At 38.6% G+C, this 22,438-nt stretch overlaps 3 protein-coding genes across 4 annotated transcripts in view; 1 reads left to right on the top strand and 2 right to left on the bottom strand.

Moving 5' to 3' along the window:
* The window catches only part of LOC110153769 (retinoic acid receptor beta), a 165,450-nt gene extending 143,241 nt beyond the window's left edge, over positions 1-22,209 (top strand). For both annotated transcript variants that reach the window (XM_020917690.2, XM_055157226.1), the window contains exons 5-8: positions 9,052-9,228; positions 15,401-15,605; positions 19,412-19,570; positions 21,519-22,209. In XM_020917690.2, the coding sequence (XP_020773349.2) occupies positions 9,052-9,228; positions 15,401-15,605; positions 19,412-19,570; positions 21,519-21,796 (819 nt within the window). In that variant the 3' untranslated portion in view covers positions 21,797-22,209. The remainder of the gene's footprint in view (positions 1-9,051; positions 9,229-15,400; positions 15,606-19,411; positions 19,571-21,518) is intronic.
* On the bottom strand, positions 2,553-3,179 carry LOC129410069 (corrinoid adenosyltransferase MMAB-like). Its single transcript, XM_055157210.1, has one exon. The coding sequence runs from the start codon at positions 3,177-3,179 to the stop codon at positions 2,553-2,555; it is 627 nt and encodes a 208-aa protein (XP_055013185.1).
* LOC129410071 (corrinoid adenosyltransferase MMAB-like) lies at positions 4,075-4,746 on the bottom strand. The gene has a single exon (XM_055157230.1). It carries the CDS (start codon positions 4,702-4,704, stop codon positions 4,075-4,077), a length of 630 nt encoding a protein of 209 aa, XP_055013205.1. The 5' UTR covers positions 4,705-4,746.
* Positions 22,210-22,438: the final 229 nt, after the last annotated feature.

The following is a 22,438-nucleotide window of genomic DNA, read 5'->3' as shown; positions in this document are numbered from 1 at the left end:
AGATCATTGGAATGTGCATCTAAAGAATCGCAGGTGACATCTTCTCGTTGCCGATGAGGAATACGCGCGTCTCACTCAACTTCATATTATTTAAAGCCAGATGGGATCCTCTGTGCTATTGTTTGAGTCTGACAGTGCGTGATAGCCACGGAGATGCTAATGGCTAACGGTTAGCAGCCAGGGGCGATGGATGGGCCTCCTAAATGGCCAGTTGGAGAACATAAAAATAACTCTGGGCTAGATTTAGATGGATAGAGGAGAGGGTGGCGTTTTATTGGGGACATATTGGATTCTAGTGTTAGCAAGGTACACCTGGTTTTGCTTTTGATATTGTCTTTGATACAGATAGGCCTAGACCTAGATTCAAAACATAGGCTAGTCTGTGAAATAGGTTAATGTGAAATCAAAGGTCCTGTATTATGCAAAATTGACACTTGTGAGATTTTAGCCATGTTATAATTCTGTTACCTCTTCAAAAACATACCTGAAGTTGTGTTTCGTTTCATTCACACATATTTGAGTAAGAATTAATTATTGTTCTGTTTACATCTCCATTGTTCAAAATGCTCTGCTCCACCTTGTGTTCAACCTTTAGTTCAGTAGAGATGGGCAGGTCTACGGCTGAAATTACCCAAATATTACTAGTGCAGGTGTATGGAGTTTTAAAAACACAGTATTACCACATGACATTATAAGGTGGCAGAATATGCAGGTTTGTGTATTAAAGGTATGTGAATGAAACAAAACACAACTCCAGGGATATTTGGGATGAGGAAAATAAGAGAGATCAGGAAAAAGTGTAGTATGGGCATATGACAGGCTTGATGTTTTTATTGATTTATTATTACTTGGTTCAGTGGGATAATAGACTAAATGTGATAAAAGATTATCACAGTTTTGCATCAGTTAAGGGGCAGTTTATAGGAAAAAAGTTTACAGGTTTAAAAGTTTAGAGATTTTTTATTTTATTTATTTTACTTTTTTTTACAAAAATACAGGAAATAGGCTAGTAGAACTCTAAAATAGAATACTTCTAAATTGTGTCATCAACACAATTCCATACAAAATGCAGAGTCACATTGGGTTTGAGCCTGTTATACAGTTATAAACACCTGTGGATTATTATGCTATAATCTGCATATTTTGAATTGCAATATAACACACTAGTACTTTAGTACCGTATCCAGGCATGGACAGCCCCTAATGCACAGTACAGTTTGTCCAGTGGGAGCACAAGCAAACCGTGTCCCGGCACAGCACGGTTGGGACTTTGGCCCGGTTGGAGGAGGTGGACCAAAGCACAGCACGGTTACTCATGTATGCTCACATGCACCACTTTACTATAAGCTCCCTGTCAGATGCCCTGATGTTACTCATTAAAAAAAAAAAAAACAGTGAATAAAGTGAATATAGAGGACTGTGGACAGAGACAAAAGTTTTGCAGCCTCATCTCCTTCCGTCCTCACTCCTCTGCACTGTTATTATATCCATAAACTCACAGAGGAGCAGGTATCGCTGCAGGACTCAGATCTACCTCACTATTTAACAGATATAACAGCACTGTATGATGACGTCATCGATTGCTGTAAACATCATCACAACAAAGAGCCCTGAGGTTGTCTCTTCTGATGGATAGTATAATATACATAATACATACATAATGGTATGGAGAGAGGTTTATTAGTTGAGGACATTATATTACTTGTGGCCTTTTGTGACCAACCAATATCGTAATGCTATTCACTCCATTTTTCAATACCCACATTGCCTTGCAGTCTGCACTAGGGTTGTCAGATGTATTGAAAATCAGAGTACTAATCAATACTGAAACAAGTATCAAAACTAGATTCTCATTCAACAAGTATCGAAGAAATCAGATAATTTTTTGGTTGAAAATTATAATAAAATGATCATTTAGGTATCAAAATCTGCACTGAGCACTGCATTGAGCATTGAGTTTTTTCTTTAGTATTGAAATATAGTGTGGAATTTAAGGATCATGACAACACTACTCTTTATTATATAGTTATTTATTTTTAAATGTGAAAAGATGTGGAAAATATGGCAATAGTTAAGTTTGCATAGGCTCCTATACATTGTATCTATATTATTATTATTGTCTTGAGCCTTGTGTGTTAGCTGTCAGCGCGCCTGTGTGTCTGGGACTCTGGGAGCGCTCCTACTGCCATGGCCGCCTCATTATCTTGGGCCGGGCCAAAACAACAAGCATCCTGGCATCACCGTGACGACCGTATACAGCCTGTTTACTGTATGGAGCTTTGACACGGAGGAGACGAGGGAGGGCATTATTAGGAGCAGCCTGACAATATGTGGACATGAGCTTGCATATTCCACTGACATGTAGAGTTGAAATAGAGAACATAATTATTTGTTTTCCCATCTGTGCACCTCTGCAGTATCTAAGCATAAAATAAATTTCAAATGTTTTCATAATTGTATATATGAATTATACATCTTTATATGTATAAACATGTATAGTTCCCTCTCCACATGCAGCACTGCTCATGGAAATAAAGTGCCAGATCCCTTTGTTATTGAGGCCTCTTATAGATTATTTCCTTTTTTCCTTCTTTCATTGCAGCATATCTGGCTACAGTGAAAAGGTAGTCACTCAATCGATTTAAAAACTCGACAACTCCTGGATCTGCTTCCCCTGACCGCACAATAGGCACTACACTGCGTTCTGCTCTTCGACATACAGTCCGTGCTAAGTGCAAAGCCACACTACTCTTTCCTCCACAAGGTAGAATAAAATTTGTCAGTGGTGGAAGTTCTTTAGTAAGTATATCCATCCAGTTTTCTAAGTCTGCTGTTGCACTGGTAAACTGGATCCTTTTTAAGTGACTTTCTCTCGCTGATAACACAGGGGTGGCAATGACAGAGTGTAACACACACTGTATCTTGCCAAGCTGGTCCGTAAATATATGACCCTTTTCAAGACAAAATTCTTGGGCCAAACCTATGGCTGATGACAATTCATCCATATTACCCAAAGCTTCAAAGATCTGGTTATCTTTGGGTATACTTTCTCCTGTAAAGGTGCTGCAGAACCCTTTATCACCAGTTTTCGTGTATATTTTCGGTACTTTTTTGGCCCCCTCACTGGTGTAGCTTCTCTTTGAAAATACCACACTGCAGTTTTGGTGAGCGGGCCACATCATTCTTGCACCGAGGCGAAGAAGACCAGGTCTTATTAAAAAACTCATGTCAATGAAGGTAACAGTTCACTCTGTTAGTATAAACAACTTGACACAAATGAAGTTCTGTAATCTGTCAATGTCCTGTTTCTCACACTTATAAATGCGTGAGCATCATATAAAGCTTTAACCTCACCTCAGATGATGATGTCATAAGGTCACAGCTACGGTGACGGCGGAATGTTCCAAAGTTGCCACGGTAACACAATGTACACAGTAAGAACTACAGCCTTTTGAGATTATAAATGTATATTGACAATATAAATATTATATATATATATATAATATAATATATAATTATATATATTTTTAATTTTAATCTTCATGATTATTTATGTTTTGATTTGTTTTTATTATGATTTTAATGTATTTCTTATTCTGTAAAGCACTTTGAATTACTTTGTGTACGAATTGTGCTATACAAATAAACTTGCCTTGCCTTGCCTTGCCTATATAGGCTGTATAGTATTATAGCCCACAGGCTGTAATACCTGTATAATAACAAATGCCCCACATAAAATGAAGAAACACTTGTATATGCTGTCCACATCCTGTATCTGTGCTCTCTGAACACTACAGTGAACACATCATGGATCTATTAAAATAAGTGGATAGGGTATTGCTAAAGTGTAGCTGTCTTGAGTTGGCGTAATGGTCACTCACTGGTACTTTAGTGAAAAAATCCCTCCGGCCCAGAAAGTAATATCACTATCACTATCAAGTTGATTCTACTCAAATGTGTCCAAAATTGTGAATAAAAGATGTGCACAGGTGACATCTGAAGCTTTATAAACAGAACTTTGACCAAACTCCACATGCAGCACTGCTCATGGAAATAAAGTGCCAGATCCCTTTGTTATTGAGGCCTCTTATAGATTGTTTCCTTTTTTCCTTCTTTCATTGCAGCATATCTGGCTACAGTGAAAAGGTAGTCACTCAATCGATTTAAAAACTCGACAACTCCTGGATCTGCTTCCCCTGACCGCACAATAGGCACTACACTGCGTTCTGCTCTTCGACATACAGTCCGTGCTAAGTGCAAAGCCACACTACTCTTTCCTCCACAAGGTAGAATAAAATTTGTCAGTGGTGGAAGTTCTTTAGTAAGTATATCCATCCAGTTTTCTAAGTCTGCTGTTGCACTGGTAAACTGGATCCTTTTTAAGTGACTTTCTCTCGCTGATAACACAGGGGTGGCAATGACAGAGTGTAACACACACTGTATCTTGCCAAGCTGGTCCGTAAATGTATGACCCTTTTCAAGACAAAATTCTTGGGCCAAACCTATGGCTGATGACAATTCATCCATATTACCCAAAGCTTCAAAGATCTGGTTATCTTTGGGTATACTTTCTCCTGTAAAGGTGCTGCAGAACCCTTTATCACCAGTTTTCGTGTATATTTTCGGTACTTTTTTGGCCCCCTCACTGGTGTAGCTTCTCTTTGAAAATACCACACTGCAGTTTTGGTGAGCGGGCCACATCATTCTTGCACCGAGGCGAAGAAGACCAGGTCTTATTAAAAAACTCATGTCAATGAAGGTAACAGTTCACTCTGTTAGTATAAACAACTTGACACAAATGAAGTTCTGTAATCTGTCAATGTCCTGTTTCTCACACTTATAAATGCGTGAGCATCATATAAAGCTTTAACCTCACCTCAGATGATGATGTCATAAGGTCACAGCTACGGTGACGGCGGAATGTTCCAAAGTTGCCACGGTAACACAATGTACACAGTAAGAACTACAGCCTTTTGAGATTATAAATGTATATTGACAATATAAATATTATATATATATATATAATATAATATATAATTATATATATTTTTTATTTTAATCTTCATGATTATTTATGTTTTGATTTGTTTTTATTATGATTTTAATGTATTTCTTATTCTGTAAAGCACTTTGAATTACTTTGTGTACGAATTGTGCTATACAAATAAACTTGCCTTGCCTTGCCTTGCCTATATAGGCTGTATAGTATTATAGTCCACAGGCTGTAATACCTGTATAATAACAAATGCCACACATAAAATGAAGAAACACTTGTATATGCTGTCCACATCCTGTATCTGTGCTCTCTGAACACTACAGTGAACACATCATGGATCTATTAAAATAAGTGGATAGGGTATTGCTAAAGTGTAGCTGTCTTGAGTTGGCGTAATGGTCACTCACTGGTACTTTAGTGAAAAAATCCCTCCGGCCCAGAAAGTAATATCACTATCACTATCAAGTTGATTCTACTCAAATGTGTCCAAAATTGTGAATAAAAGATGTGCACAGGTGACATCTGAAGCTTTATAAACAGAACTTTGACCAAACTCCACATGCAGCACTGCTCATGGAAATAAAGTGCCAGATCCCTTTGTTATTGAGGCCTCTTATAGATTGTTTCCTTTTTTCCTTCTTTCATTGCAGCATATCTGGCTACAGTGAAAAGGTAGTCACTCAATCGATTTAAAAACTTGACAACTTCTGGATCTGCTTCCCCTGACCGCACAATAGGCACTACACTGCGTTCTGCAAAGCTGCACTGCTCTTTCCTCCAGAAGGTAGAATAAAATTAGTCAGTGGTAGAAGTTCTTCTGTAAATGTATCTATCCAGTTTTCTAAGACTGCAGTTTTATTGGTAAACTGGATCCTTTTTTTATTTTTTTTTCACAAATTGAAAAATACAGTGTTACAGGATTTTTGTTAGATAGTAATATCCTTGTACCCATACCATAAGTATACACATATTCTTACATATAAATAAATACATATACATACACATATATATATATATTCATACATATATACATAAATATACCTATATACCTACATACCCACATTTACAGACATACACTCGGGTACATTCACCTACATTTGACATTTACCTACATACTTTTTTTTTTTTTTATAGAATTAATTAAACCATATTTAACATTGTAGTGTAGAACTAGGGTGTGCTTTAAAACATTATTAGGCCCGAGTGCCAGAAGCTGGCGAAGTATCGCAAAGCGATGCGCCTAGTATACATTACTACACATTACACCAAAGACTTATTTCAAAACAGACTGCTAATTTTCAGACTCTATACAAAGTCAGACCATGTTTATCTATTATAATTAAACCATCCCCTCCATAAATTTTCAATTTTGTCTTTCTCCAGCCTAACTGATGCCGTCTCCATATTGTATATATTAAGCATTACATCCACCCACTCTTCTACCTTAGGTCTGCTCACTGGTCTCTCCAAACGAGCTGTGAGACACTGCAGTACATCCAGAACGCTGCAGCTCGGGTCCTTACTCGAACTAGGAAGTACGAGCACATAAGTCCTGTGCTCAGGTCTCTGCACTGGCTCCTATGGCTCAGAGAATAGACTTTAAAGCAGCTCTGCTTGTGTACAAGTCTCTCCATGGCCGAGCACCAAAGTACATCTGTGACATGTTAGTGTCATATGAACCATCTCGCACTCTGAGGAGCTCAGGGACCGGCCCCCTGCTGGTGCCCAGAGTCAGAACTAAACAAGGGGAGTCAGCGTTTCAGGTTCATGCAGCTAAAACCTGGAACAGTCTTCCTGAACATGTGAGACAGACTCTTCTGTGACGCTGTTTAAATCCAGGCTCAAAACATTTCTGTTTGACTGTGCATATAACTGAAAGGTTTTCATTCCGCACTCTTCTCTCTAATTTATGTCTCTCTTTTTAAATTTTAATCTTTATTAGTATTTATGTTTTGATTTGTTTTTATTATGATTTTAATGTATTTCTTATTCTGTAAAGCACTTACTTTGTGTACAAATTGTGCTATACAAATAAACTTGCCTTGCCTTAGGTATTTGATCCGTCCGCCATTTTTGGGTGATTGCCTTTTTGCTAGCCAACAGCATAATTTTCATTATATTATAATCATTACTTCTAGTTAAGTTCAGTATATCAATTTTACCCAGATAAAAAACTTCAAAATTTAGGGGAACACTACAATTAACTACTTTATCAATAGTAATTTTAACTCCTGTCCAATATGATTTCAATAGTGGGCATCCCCATAAAATGTGAAAGTGATCTGCCCTGGAAGTACCACAAGATCTCCAACATTTCGTATCTGCATATTTCGTCTGTGCAGGGGTCAGAAAGAATCTACTTATATTCTTCCAGTGTACCCTTCTGTAAACACTGGCCACTCGGCACTCCCCACCAGCCGGGCCGCTGCTGTCACCTTGTCACATTGAACATCCACACTTTGACCAACACATGCACGGCCGTATGGGATACTACTGGATATTTGTACACTGTATAGGACAAGTTTACAAGCAAATGTACTGCTGGAGCTGAGTGTTATAGCACACGGTGTAATCTTGATGGTATACAGGGAAAGAGATGGGTCCATTGTGGGAGCACTAGCCACACTGACCCTGTCCACACATGGAGCACCTGGAGCCATTACACCTAGGCTGGTTATATTTGTGAATGGCCTACGACTCAAACAATAGCCTGGGGAACAGCGGTACTGAGCAGGAGACACCGGTATCAGAGAACTAAGCGGCTGGAGCCCTTTTCTCTAGACAGTCAGCACTCAGTCAAAGTTATAAAATCCTGTCTGCCCCATTTGTTGGATAATCTCCATGTTTTGCAGAGAAAACATTCTTCTATGCGTGTGGAAATCCTGGAGCAGAATTAAAGTTTATGAGCCTGATGGAATTAAATGAAAGATAGTGAAAATTCTCTGCACACATAACGCAGAGGACGCACTGGATGACTCTGTGGTGGATATAAATTGATGTTTTCTTCTGTAGTGGCGCTAATCGGGAAGTTTTGTTCTTTTGGCCTTTGTTTTTGCCTGTAAACATTTTCTAGTAGTTAGCATGGGTTGCAAGTTAAGTGCTAATTAAGGTAGTAATTAAGCAGTTATTAAGTCTGAATGACTCTTAATTATGTATTTGTTCATTATTAATTAAGTCTTTGTTCATGCTTTATTAAGGCTAAATAAGGTGTAGTTATTATAAAGTGTTACTGATGTTTTGTTTTTTTTTAAATAGAATTCTACTTTGTCCATAATTAAAGATGTACTTGTACATGTATCAAATGTAGAATTAGAAAGGCCTATTTAGTATGGCTAGGTACGACTAATTTCATTAATTTCACAAAACGATATTAACATAATAATATTTCAGATTTTACTATTTAATATTTAAGAAAATCTGATCTGCATTAGCCTAGATAATTTTGGAAAAGTTAATAATATTTCTTTTTTGACTTGCTTAGTAACCATACTGTAAAGAAGGACCAAAGCTTGTCTGCACTATAGATATAAAAATTTAAGACAATAACTTTTTTTTTTTTTTGGTAATTGAATGTATAAGTTGTCAGAATATTGTGTTCCTTTTGAATAAATTGTCACTGTATTTTAACAACTTGACCCTCCATAGTGTCTACTTTGGGACACTGAAAACACTCTGTTCCACCTTATAATGTCATGTGGTATACACAGTGTTTTTAAACTCCATACACCTTCACTAGAATCATTTGGATAATTTTAGGCCTGGAATTCCCAATCTCTATTGAACAAAAGGTCAAAAGATTAACATTACCTTGAAAACTGCCATGACATCACAAGGTGGAACAGAGCATTTTGAACTTTGTAGATGTAGACAGACTAATAATAAAGTATTACTCTAACATGGGTGAATTAAACAAAACACAGCTATATGTATGTTTTGGATGACATAACACTATTCTAATATGGCTTAAAGTTCACAAGGAATTGTAGGACCTTTTTAAAGTTTTCTTGTTCTTCTTTCACGAGCCTTACCCTGTGTGTGTATGTATGTGTCCACAGAACTCGAGTGCAGATCATCGCGTGAGGCTGGACCTAGGCCTGTGGGATAAGTTCAGTGAGTTGGCCACTAAGTGCATTATCAAGATCGTGGAGTTTGCCAAACGAGTGCCTGGGTTCACCGGACTGACCATTGCCGACCAGATCACACTGCTCAAAGCCGCATGCCTCGACATCCTGGTAACAAGGCACACTATTATTTATAATGATTTATCATTTAGCAGTATTTTCAATTGGATCATTATTTTATAAGTGTAAAAAGTAACCAGTAAGACAGGCTCCCTGACAAACAAAACCCAATATATGAGAAAGAGTTAACTGCCATCCAACAAGACCTAAGTGGTGAATGTAGAGAACGTTCCTGTGGTCAGAAATGGCTTTTGGAGCTCAAATGTTCTCTACATTGGACCACTCCTGGACAAATGAAGGATTACACCTTCACAAGAACTGTTGAAATACAACGAAATACAAGAAGTTTTGTTAATGCTTCTCAATGTTTTCACACGATGGCTTGATAGTAAGAAGGTTCCAGTGTTAATTCCTAGATCTGTGTGGAGTTAACATGTCTGTGTCCTCGTGTTGGAGTGGGTATCCTCGAGACACTTCAGTTTCACCCATCAACCTCAAACATGCACCATAGTTCAAATCCTCCAGTTAAACTTGTCCTGACCAATGTTAACTCAGGATCTGGGTATGGGTCCTCATGTGGTATTGTGGAATCCACTGTTCTTGACAGGCTGGTCCAGAGACAATGAATGGGCCAAATGCAAACACAATTGCTGGTAAAGGAGATCTGGTACAACATATTACAGTGACCCTGCAACGCTCCAATGCCCCTTTAAGTACTAAAAACTCACAATTTTTCTATGTTGTTAAGTTGGAAACATTTCTATTTTCATAGCATGTTAATAAGTAAAGTTTCGCTTTAGAAGTTTGTGTTTTCTTATGGGAATGTTGTTTTATAACATCTAAAAGTAGACTTGTGCAGTTTGCAAATGAACACCCCAGATGCCCTTGTTATTACGGCTAAAATTTAGGATAAAGTAAATTATTGAGTTCTAATCTCCATCCTTTTCCGCTACGGAGGCACCATTAATTTTGCACTTTTCTTTCTGTTAGGCTAAATTCTCAGCTTTGGGGATCTTGAGTAATCCTTCTGCCTCGAAAAAGTACAGTGGCCTAGTTTTTGTACATTAGTCATCAGGCGGAAATTGTGTTTACCCCATAATGCAAGCCTTAAAAAGTCCTAAAAAAGTCTTCAAGATAAATGGTGGTTTATATAAAGTACTTCACTAACTATAATGGAAGTAGCCTTCGTGAGGTACACGCTTGGTGCTTTCAAGGCTCTCAAGATTGTCTTTAAAAGATGGACTGCTCCGTGCAGAAATCTTTGTAGAAAATATAACTGGAGTTTGAAGTAGGTTAAAAACATTTGTTATCTTGATTTATAAGTCAAGATGTCACAATATCAGATTATAGTATTGAGATTATTGTGAGATTATAATAATTTTTCATTCACAATAGATCACCATTCCCCTAGTATGAGACCAACTTTATGAAACATAAACACACTTTATATTTTGGTGCAGTTTTTGGAGTGTAATCAATAATTAAAATTTAGTGTGACCTAAATTTTAATTATTGATTATCAATTAGCCAATTAATCTTAACATCCCAAGTTATGCACAAGATGCTCAGCAGTGAAAATAACTTATCTTCTTAAAAGAAGATGAGCATCTATGGACTTTGAAAACACAGAGGAGCACAGCATGACTCTAAGCAGTGGGGTCAAACATAATATCTAGTATGTGTGAATAAACTAACAGCCTGTTTTGGGAACTTTAATGGGCATATGAAAAGACAGCACACGCATTACAGTTTGAATTTGCAGTGCTACATCTAGATCATCATTTATGCATGGACAGTAGAGCATGCATATTAATATGAGGTGTGTTCAAAGCAGTACAGCCCCCACACTGATTTAACATGGAGTCCATTCTAGCAACATTTCCTATTGCGATTATGTACTGACATCATTTTCAAAATGTTCTCCTCAACATTCAGACTGAGTGACATTGAGAGGCAGAACTATGGGCAGCATAATATCATAAAATGTGTTTCTTTGCTTTTTAATCACTTCTTATTTGTTCATGGATCTATTGTTTTTGCTCCACAATAATACTTTTTTCAACACACAGACAGATTTGGTAGTGATGTCTAGGGCTGCAAGACTAATCGCAGTCAAATTGAAATTTGTAGGGATTGATTGATGAGAACTGTACAAAAACAGCCTGATGAGACCATCCCAGAACAGCAGAAAAGACATATAGTGGGTGGAGTTAAAAATTCAAACTAATGCCGCTGTCACACTTGACGATTTAGCTAGTGTATGCTGACATACCAGAATTTCCCTAAAATGCTGGCATATGCTGAACCATCTATGTTTTTTTTTTTTCAATTTTGGGCATATACATAGCGTATTCATAACAAGTTGGACGTTTACATAATGTATTAGTAACTTATATAGAACATTTTGATAACTTATACCAACTAATGCTGAGCGTGTTGCCAGCATCCACAATTTACGCCTAACAACAGTCTAACCTATGCTTAGCGCACGGCAGCGTATCGCCAACGATCACATGTTGTTGCTTATTAAAAGGCTGCCGCTCGACAATTTAAATCATATCATATGATATATCATATCAATCTCTCTCTGTACATGGTGCTGAATGCAACAGATTGATTGAAAGGTAATTACATATAGAGCAGTGGGATCTGTCTGCAGACCCCAGGCTGTAAAGTTGTGAGCACAATCGTGTCAGCTGTTTCCTGTCCGTAAAACCACTCGCCACTGCGCTTCTAGAGCTCAGAGCTCTGCACTTCTAGTTTAGATAGAAGACAAAACTGAGTTATTATTGTTTGTGAAATGTGGTGCAATACTTCAGATACATGTTTTTTAAAGCATAAAAGATTGGAGATAAAGTCCACAGGAAGTAGAGTCACTATCGATAAACTGCAGCTTCACACACGCGCTGGATGTAAACAAACACACGTCCAACTCTCGCCTTTTTACTTTCAAAGAACGACTCAAATGGATTAATAGCGCGGTTTTGTCGACTGGGTGTCATTATTTGCAGAGGACAAATTCTATGGATAATACAGGGTGAGTAATAAAATCTTCATATTGAGCTGTTGCAATGAATTGATCGGTTAGGCCAGGGGTGGGCAAACTGAGGCCCGGGGGCCATATGCGGCCCTTTAATCTTTTTAATCCGGCCCTCCGAACTTGAATAATAATTTAATTTTCAGTGTTTTAAAAGTCATTTCAATAAATAGCAAATACTGTGGGACTTGAAAGACATATTTTGTTGTAATGCTTTGTAATGATTTTCAATTATGGGATATTTCAATAACATGGGATATTTTTTTCTCTTATGAGCTGGATTACCAAAAAAAAACTCCATCCATCTGCTCCTGGTCCGGCCCTTCCATCAAATTTTAGAATCCTTTGTGGCCCACGAGTCAAAAAGTTTGCCCACCCCTGGGTTAGGCTGTATGATGTTCTCCGCAGATCGCCTACATGACGCTCGTTTCCCACGGCTCTCAGTGAGGACATTTTCCCACTGTGTGATATCTTCTGTGGCCGAAGTATTCTCTGATCAAGTGTTTTGCATTGGCTCATAAGATAATTGGGAACACAAAGTCTGGAGAAGTACTGACGGTTTCCTCCCCATTTTTATACCAATTCTCCTAAAAGCTGCCAATACACCATTATACGGTAGCTACAGGTTAGAAACACGGTCAGTAAGTTCTGCGGTCGTCTGGAACATGTCAAATCCGTCTGCATACGTCAATATGCGTTGGAGATAAGTTCAATATAAGTTACATATAGGTTCAGAGAACGTTACTCATAAGTCATGGGTACACTAGACGTTTTCTCAACGTATTTGGGCTTATGAGAAACTTACAATTAACGTTTGTCAGCAATCGCATAATTTACCTATAACTTATGGCCTGCGTATGCAGGACGTATAAACATACACTGACATACGTCGAGAGATTTTCAGCATGCTTAAAATTTTTCGACGACCTTACCGTATGTCGCCGTATGCCAGCGTGCTTCAGCGTGCTCAGAACTTATACAATACTTATCTATAACTTATTCAACATATGCCAGCGTATTTGTCAAATTTTTCATACGTCGGCATACGCTGACTAAATCGTCAAGGTGTGACACCGGCATTAGATATGTTCCTGACTCATGGCTCAGGTACAGGCCCTTTAAAGCGGACCTATTCTGCAGAATATTTCAAGGTTTTTAATCATGTATAGTTTCCCTTTTTGCTGTCTCAAATTTGTATTTAGCGTGATTCATGCATGATTGATTTTGTGTAATCTTTATACAGTACGTCTCTATTCAAGATGTCATTGCTCTGATGCCCCTCTTTTCACCAGTACACGCCCACTGCTCTGTACCTTCCTCTCCATTTTTATTTTCTGAGATTACGTTTATATGATGATGGTCTGAACAGAAGATGCAAAAGTGGCATTGCACCTTCACTTTTTATTCCGCGTATAGACGAGTGTTTTCGTGAGGAAATCTACATGCATACAGTGATGCAAGTATGTGGAATTCGATTGGGGATGCATGTCAGGCGGCTATGATGCTGTGATCAGATCTGACCAGAGTTTTGCGTCTTGGGCAGTGTAGACGGAAATGCTTCGGCGGAGCATATTCAACTTTTCCACTCTGGAGGGTGGTTTCAGATTTTTGCGTTTTTAAGCCCCAAAAATGCTGTCACTGTCTAAATGAAAGGCACTTACAATAAAGTATTTTGTCGTTTTTACCCGCAAGCATTCTCGTGTGAACAGGCTGTTAGCCAGTGATATGCACAGGATATGTCATTTTGGTACAAATGAAAAAAAAACCCAGGCATATACTTGTGATGAGGGAACAACATTATAACATAGATCAGAATATACGTATAATATATATTATATATATTATATATTTAAGGAGAGAAAGGTCCATTTCAACTATGTCTGATCCCAAAGTCTGTGCCAGTGATAGATTTGAATGTACCTGCAAGTGTCCCTGAACTGTTTTTTTGTTTTTTGTTTTTTTTTACTGTTGACTTGATTTTCTTGTTTTAAATGCCAGGTACATTATAAATATTTAGGAGGCCTGTAGACTTTTATATTTGTTGTTAAACTTTAGCAGCTCTTTCACTTTCACAACATGTTTTGAGCTTTCACAGGTGAGAATTCCATCACGCACTCATAGCCTGCCTTTGCTACTCACTAATAATGCTGCAAAGATTGAAAACATGTCATACGAACCTCAAAAGAATATTTTTTTTTTGATTGACTAAAACTATAATACAATTTGTCGACTGAATTAGCATGACATTTTCATCGACTAAAGCTCGACAAAAGAATCAATTGAGTTAAAAGACAAAAACTAAGCAAAATGGTGTGAATGTTAGCGGTGTGTGTGCTGTGTGTGTTGTGATGGTGTTTGGTGGGGGGGTGTGTGCGCGTGTGTGGGGAGGGGGTGTTTAGGGGTGTCCAGCCGCTGCACCCTGCCCATGTTTTATTCTGTTTCATGTAGCAGATAGGCTGCCACTCACTGTCAGAGCCGCTCCCCCTGCTTCACTTCAAAGACCTGCGTTCATTAGCCGTTATCTTACCGCCAGCGCTAAAGGTGATTCACTCAGGTCATTGTTTGGAGCATGTATTCAAAATGTACTTTTGAAGGGTGGATGTGCCATGAAACAAAGTGAAGTAGTGGTAGTAATAGCACTATACACCTTGAGAAGTATGCATGGTCTTTAAGGTATCAGCGTGTCTAAAATACACACACTCAGAAAAATCCATGTCTCATTACATTTTAATTGGGCCTCCTGTCATAGGTTGCCCTGGGAAACAATGTGAGTACATCATTATGAAAGCAACACATTTCTTTCATTCATTTCTTCAGTTAGACTTTAAGTTAGAGAGTTTGGGTATGTGTGAGTGACTGTCGGAGGAGCAGATGGCGCAGATTGGCAGTCTCACATCCACCAGTCAACCCAACAAGTTACCATCACTGACGGTCCAAACATGTCTGGAAATCCACAGAAATCCACCAACATCAGCAGTTTGTGCATGAAGATGCTAGTTCTTTGAATGTGACCTCTCCTTCAGTGCCACAGTGACAGCCTGTCAGGATACGTGCTCACAATACTGCGCCTTCTCCAGATCATGTGCCAGGTTCCTCCTCAGTACCTTCCAGAAGGATTTTGCCTACTTTGCATGTTTTAATGTTTTCCACGTCTCCTTGTGTTTATCTCTTCTTTGTCATTCCCAGATCCTGCGCATCTGCACGCGCTACACCCCGGACCAGGACACTATGACCTTCTCAGACGGGCTGACCCTGAACCGCACACAGATGCACAACGCCGGCTTCGGACCGCTCACAGACCTGGTCTTCACCTTCGCCAACCAGCTGCTGCCCATCGAAATGGACGACACAGAGACGGGCCTGCTCAGCGCCATCTGCCTCATCTCTGGAGGTCTGTCCTGGAGGGGGGCTGGGGTACACTTTGTCTTCAGAGGTGTGTGGTGCGATTCTAGAGGTAGAGCGGTAGACCTAAAAAGTAGCTTACTAATAGGTTGGTTTTAAAGAAGACCTATTTTTCTGTCATTATGTTATAATTTGTACATTTTAAATCACAGTATTCATCTAAAACGACTTAATAAAAATAAAACAAGACCACTAAGTTCCATAATAGAAAACTACTAAGCCCAATGTGATGTCATCACAACCACAGCCATGTAGCTGTTGACACCTCTGATGGATAGCTACACATTATACTAGTGAGCCGCAGATTTAATTTTTTACGCATATCACTGATAAAGAAAATAAAATTGATGAACAAAGTAAGTACAGAGCAGCAGGCCTAAGCCAATTAATTGGCAAAATTATGTTTTGAAAATAAACTATTTAAGATTGTTTAAAGCTTGATTATTTTACTAGCCAGAAATGCTCAAAAAACTTATCTTTATCTAAAGGAAAGTGATCAAGCCCATACTACAAGAACTTCTCTGTATTGTAAGAAAGTAGCCAGGCCTCAGCTTCAGCTCTTTAAATGCAGCAAAAGGAAATGTAAAGGTAGCAGAAAGTGTGGCCTCCAGGCCAAACACAGGGTGAGCAGGTGAAGCCAATCGGGCTGACAGCAGCAGAGGAGGAGAGGCATCCACTGTTATGGTTAGGGGCGGGACTATGGGCTCTCAGTGCACAGGCTGCCTGGCTAACGCACATTCACCGGGCCAAGAGTGACAGCTTGAAAATTACACCGAGCAAACGGGGACAGAATGCTAGCCCGGCTAACCACACAGCATTGTCATTTGGTTCTATGGTGTAAAGTCCATCTGGAACATTTGTAGATTTGAGGTTGTGATTTCCAAAAATTTAAATAGCTGTGCACATTTTCTATAGTAAAATTAGTTCTGCCTCCATACAGCAGCCTATATTGTAAAAGGATCTTACATAAAACGTTAGCATGACCTGTGATGCTCAAACTCTTTGGCCTGTGTCCTAACTAATCCTAGCAGAGAATTTGCATGTTTGCGAGGATTGCATTAAAGTGACAAATTAGTTTGGACTGTGGCTAACAGTTTAAACATTCAAACATTCTCTGCCTGTCATGGTTGAAAACGCTCTAAACTGGGCATGTATGTGTGCGTGCTAATAGTGGTCAGAAAAGATCCTTGCTTCCATCCACCCCAGGGCTGTGATGACAATAACAGTTTACCACAACTAAGAATGGACTGAAAGGTCTAAAATCAAAACCATTAATATTATGCATCTCATGGACCAGAACATTTGAGAATGATTGTATACTGGGGTAATTTTTGTGGCAACCAATCATGAATTCATAAAACTATTTTGTAAGTATTATTTTTTATGCAGGGCCTGTACCTGATAGTTTTTTCATATGAAGTAAAATTTGCCCCAGTACATATTGTATACTAGCATATTGCAAAACTGATCTTAGGGTCAAAGTAAGAGCGTTGTTTTTACTTAATTATTTTTTCTAAATCTTGTGCAGCTATTTGTTTTGCCTCAGTACTTATTTATTGTAAAACTTGTCTTAGGGTCAAAATGAGAGCCCTTTGTGCTGTCTGCATCTTAATTATAAATCAACTCTGAAATCTTTTCAGAATGCATTAGGAAAGTGGGGAATAACTTTGTACCACTATAAACAATTTAAAATTAAGTTCAGATTTTTAAGAATAGCAGATATTTAGTTTCTCACTCCTTTAGCCCTCTGTCAATGCGTGGATGAATACCTGTGAGCCGTAGTTCTCTCCCCCTCTGCTCCTCAGCCCCTCACATCGATCCCTGAGTTAAATATTGAGTGGCTGTAGTCCGGTCTGGAGCCAAAGCAGCTCTGTGCCGACTGGAGTCTAGCACAGGTCAACAGCAGGTCTCCACTCACCTGTACAGTAGAGGAGAGTACATAGTGATAGACAGTGTTCTAGAGGAGACAATCCCTCTGCGGTGGCCATGTTTGGATTGTAGGTTATGCTTTTTTTTTTTTTTAGCTACCATGTTATAATGTTGTTTCTTCATCAAAAACATTCCTGAAGAGGTTTTAGATGTCATCCATTCATGTTTGAGTATTTTAGCGATCTCTACCAGCACCTATCGAATCCTCTTTGCGTTAGGATTCTGTCCAACAATCATCCCGCAATTCTCCATGAGTATACAAAAACATGATACAAAGCTATGCACAATGAATTAACAAACCTGATGAGATGTGCGGTAGTTTCATTAGCAGGATGCACACACAAGAACAGAGGGGGTCTCATAGTATCAAAAACAAAAGTGAAACTTATAAAGCATGTTAATACATTTTTTTCAGTGAATATGACATTTTCAAAACAATAAAAGCTAACATGGTGATCTAAATATGTTATTTTAGCAGTTAATACCCCATAGAAGTAAAATAATACTCCATAGAAGTAACTTATACTCTTGTTTTAGTTACTGACACCTCAGTACTCCAATCACTTTTTACTTCTCTCATTAAAGTGCACTAACTTTTTCTAGGGGAGAGTCTGTATCTGATTGTCTCCATGGAGATGTTATCGTTTCGCCTAAAATGTTCCACAGTGATCTTGCATTCATTCAAGTACACATTTTATTTGTTAGGTTTATGTCATACTGTGGGACAGTCCTGACAAAGCAATAACATCTCGATGGAGACAAGAAGATGATGGACCTTTCATCAAAAAAGTTATATACTGCACTTTTTTACAATACCCCCAGTTGGTATTGCAGTAGAAAATGTGTTTCAATTCAAATGTACTTTTCAGACTTGAGGACTTCATTCTTTTCACTGCTGGTGTCTTTTTTCAGTACAGACCAAATATTACTCACTGTTGCATAATCCCCAAGGCCTGTCAGACTCTCACAGACAAGAAGAGGGCTGATCCCAGATAGAGCACTGCCCCCTGGTGGACCAAACTACTACAGCACTGAGGGGGTTTCAGGAAGATGACAGGAAGATTTTATTAGATCTCTGGATAGTTAACAAATTTAACAGTGTTTTCAGAGCATCACATTGCAAACTAATGTCATATAAAGTAGCTAATGTGGTTTAAAAGGAAATTGAACTAGGAAATATAACAAGTGGTAATGAAGATACCCTCCCACTCATACTTGAACAATACTATGTTGAATTAATTTAATAAAATACTTTTGATTTTTTTTTTTTTTTTGTTGAGAACATGATCATAATATCAGTTTGTTGTAGTTGTTTTAGTTTCAGTAATTACCTGGCTTTAGTACATTGTACCTTTAACAGAACTGTATGTAACTTGTGCTCTGACATTTTTTAAACAAGTCACAAATCACATGTTGAAACTGAACCTGGGTTGCCAGTGCCTTAGCGTGCAGATAGAGGACACATACAGGTTTTTCTCAGTCTCAGTATATGAACAGGTGAGACATCACGTGAAAGCTCAGAACCTCCGGAATTCCGTCACTGAGCTGCAGAGGCTGTACTAGCACTGATTCATGATTTGCTGCATGTGCTGATGTTTAGGTAGTGATGATTTAGATCAGAGGCTTAAACCAACTGGATTTCAGTCTTGCAACTGGAACTGAAATGATTTGGGATTTTTACTTTCGAAGGGGTATTACTCCAGACCACTTAAACACTGATCTTGTACTTTGCTTTTTAAAGACTGTGCATGATGTGCCCTTGATATTGAATAGTCAAATTCAAAGCAAAAATAAAGTATAGTGTAACCTGCTCTGTACTTTCACTTGTATCTTACCTGCACACGTTTTTATGTGTATGCATTTCAGACCGCCAGGACCTAGAGGAGCCCTCGAAGGTGGACGAGCTGCAGGAGCCATTACTGGAGGCTCTGAAGATCTACGTGAGGAAGCGCAGACCCAGTAAACCTCATATGTTCCCCAAGACGCTCATGAAGATCACAGATCTGCGCAGCATCAGTGCTAAAGGTACGCACACAAACTAGCTCAGCAGGAGAGCAAGAGCCACTGACAAATGAAGTTACTTTAGTACATTAGTACTGAATTTAGGAGTTGGCAATATATAGAAAAAATTGGATAATATCATTGTCCTGAAACATGCTAATTTCAAAGTATATGGTATACAAATGAAACAAGTAAAAATTACAGCAAAAAGAATATTGCGTTTGAGATAATGCTAAAAAAATACCTAGATATTCATTTTTGAGGTGGTTTATATTTTTGACAAATAACATTATAACTGTAAATGTATTACCTTCAGAATACCATGGTGGAGAAAATGCCTGAGATACACTAAAACAGAGGTATTGAAACTTTTCACACCAAGTCCAACCTAAGAAAATATTTGGTCTTCCATGTGATCTAACCCAGGCCAAAAAGGTCTATTATACATTCGACAAATTCAACAAATACTTGAATGTACACCACCTGAAGGAGCTTGCGTGCCAACAGTGGACCACATTTGAGACCGTTTGAGAAGCTCTGCACTAAAGCATATAACAGAAAGCCTGCTGCTTCTGGCATGAACTCCAGTTGAACTTAGTGTACTCTGAGTTTACTGTAGACGCTAACCTGTGACTTTTCAATGACCTGCGTGTGGGAAACTCCCTCTCTGTTACAGCCTGTACTGTGATATTTTTTGGTTGTTTACATTCCACTGGCTTATTCTGTATATGTACAGTATTTTTTATTTATTTTTTTTTTTTTTAATTGAACCTTACAGGAAAAAAAAATCCTACTGAGATTAAAACCACTTTTTCGAGCATTTCAAACATACAATATACATACAAACAACAACAAAATTACATGTTTTACAGATCATTATCGAGGCCGTCTCCTATTTTCAGTTTAGATATAAAGGCATTTAAAGATAAAGCTCAGTTAGTGTCACATCTTGACCTGTTCCAAGCAGAAGGGGCTGAGTGAACAAAGGTTTTCTTACCAATCTCTGTGCAGGTTTATATAAGGAACAGAAAGCAACAGCTGATCATATGGAGTAAAAGTCAACATTTCTCTGTGTCATTAAAGTACAAATGCAGGGAGGCAACAGTCCGACAATAGCCTGGTAAATAAAAGTATACCAATGCAAGTCACAGTTATGCATATAACATACACTACCAGTCCAGATCATCTCATTCATGTTTACTTCTTTCTACATGTTATATACACACAGAACACATCAAATATATCAGGCTGGAAGTATCAAATTATGAACAATAGAAAATAAAGTTAAATAACTCTACTAAATAGTTTTTATATTTTTATTTTTATATTAAATTCCTCAAAGTTTATGCACAAATGCTAAAAGTTACACTATGAAATTTTCTTCTGGTGAAGGCCAAGCTACAAGTCAACTCTAAGGAGAAGAGACCCCACTCACAGTAGGAATGCAGGTTTTACAGATAAAAACACCTTTAATTGAATAAATGCAAGATACTGGGAGGAGGCCACAGGGAGACCCAGGGCACGGTGGAGGGACTATATCTCTTGACTGGCCTGGGAATGCCTCGGGATCCCCTCGCAAAAGCTGGAGGAAGTGTGTGTAGAAAGGGAAGTTTGGGCCTCCCTGCTCAGATAGAGCAGAAGAAAATGGATGGATAGATGAATGAAATGCCATACTGTGGAACATTGTTGGTAAAGCAATAACTACATGGAGACAAGACCCTTTACTTGAACTTCAAAACTACAAGTGTAATATATTTTAGTAAGGCACACATCACTAAACCTATAGATTTAAAGAAGAGTAAAAAGTTCAAAAAGTTCGAAGGTTTGCATGGTCCTCCCTGGTTTTAACTACTCAACTTCATCCCTGTGCACTTAGGTGACCTTTTGTCGTGTCGTTTGCCGTAAATAGACAAATTCATGCAGTCTACTCTCCCATATAAGGTCTATTTAGTCCCTGTTTTTTATCTTGCAGGTGCGGAGCGTGTCATCTCTCTGAAGATGGAGATCCCCGGCTCGATGCCCCCTCTGATCCAGGAGATGTTGGAGAACTCCGAGGGCCAGGACGGGGCCAGCAGCAGCAGCAGCACTTCAGTGGAGGGGGCAGAGGCCAACAGTCCCAGCAGCAGTAAGAGCAGTCCCACTCAGAGCACGGAAGATCGCACTACTCCGGATGAGCCCCCACAATCTCCCCCAGACCCCGCCCCTGCCACGCCTCCTCCGCCCTGTGACCCCACCCCCTCTGACCTGTGACCCCACCCCTCAATCCTGGCTCAATATGAACTATAAGCCGTCAAAAAAAAAAAAAAAAAAAAAAAAAACTGCAGAAAAAATACACAAGTTAAAATATGGCTTTAATTTGGAATATATTTCTTGTTTTCCAAAAAATCTTTTGTTAGTTTAAGTTAAGTCCTCTGATAAAAAATAAGGAAATTAATTTAGAGATTGGAACTATCAACATTTATGGGCACTTATAATCTTGAAATAAATATGTTATAGTTTCAATGCAATCAGCAAACATATCTTTAGCAAAAAGTATCAACCTACTATTGAAAATATATTTAAAACAAGAAACATATTCACAATTGAAGCCATTTTCACTGTTATTTTGGTGCAGTTCCCACCCCTTTCCTAACCTTTACAATACCTTCTCTCCCTCTTGAAAAGTAAACACGGAGGCCTCAAAGGATTTGTGTATAATTTGGACTGAAGCTCTTATTTTGGCGGGGCGTCTCGGGACAGGAAATGAGACGGTTCTCCTCAGGTGTCCCCCTGTAAATGTTCCCTGCATGATGGGACTCGGATCTAGTGCTTTTGACGCATCATCTCGTATTGTTCCATTGTACATACCATTGGACATGGCTTACATACATGGTTTCTATGATGGATTTGTGG

This window comes from Boleophthalmus pectinirostris, unplaced genomic scaffold (genome assembly GCF_026225935.1).
Source record: "Boleophthalmus pectinirostris isolate CB_2022bp ecotype Guang Dong unplaced genomic scaffold, ASM2622593v1 HiC_scaffold_21, whole genome shotgun sequence".
In the NCBI taxonomy this organism is placed as follows: domain Eukaryota; kingdom Metazoa; phylum Chordata; class Actinopteri; order Gobiiformes; family Gobiidae; genus Boleophthalmus; species Boleophthalmus pectinirostris.
Note: the sequence above shows the minus strand (reverse complement) of the source record. Positions and strands in the feature narration are given on the sequence as shown.

Coding starts and splice junctions, on each gene's coding strand:
- LOC129410069 (XM_055157210.1), bottom strand. CDS start 3,179: ATGTGGCCCGCTCACCAAAACTGCAGTGTGGTATTTTCAAAGAGAAGC.
- LOC129410071 (XM_055157230.1), bottom strand. CDS start 4,704: ATGATGTGGCCCGCTCACCAAAACTGCAGTGTGGTATTTTCAAAGAGA.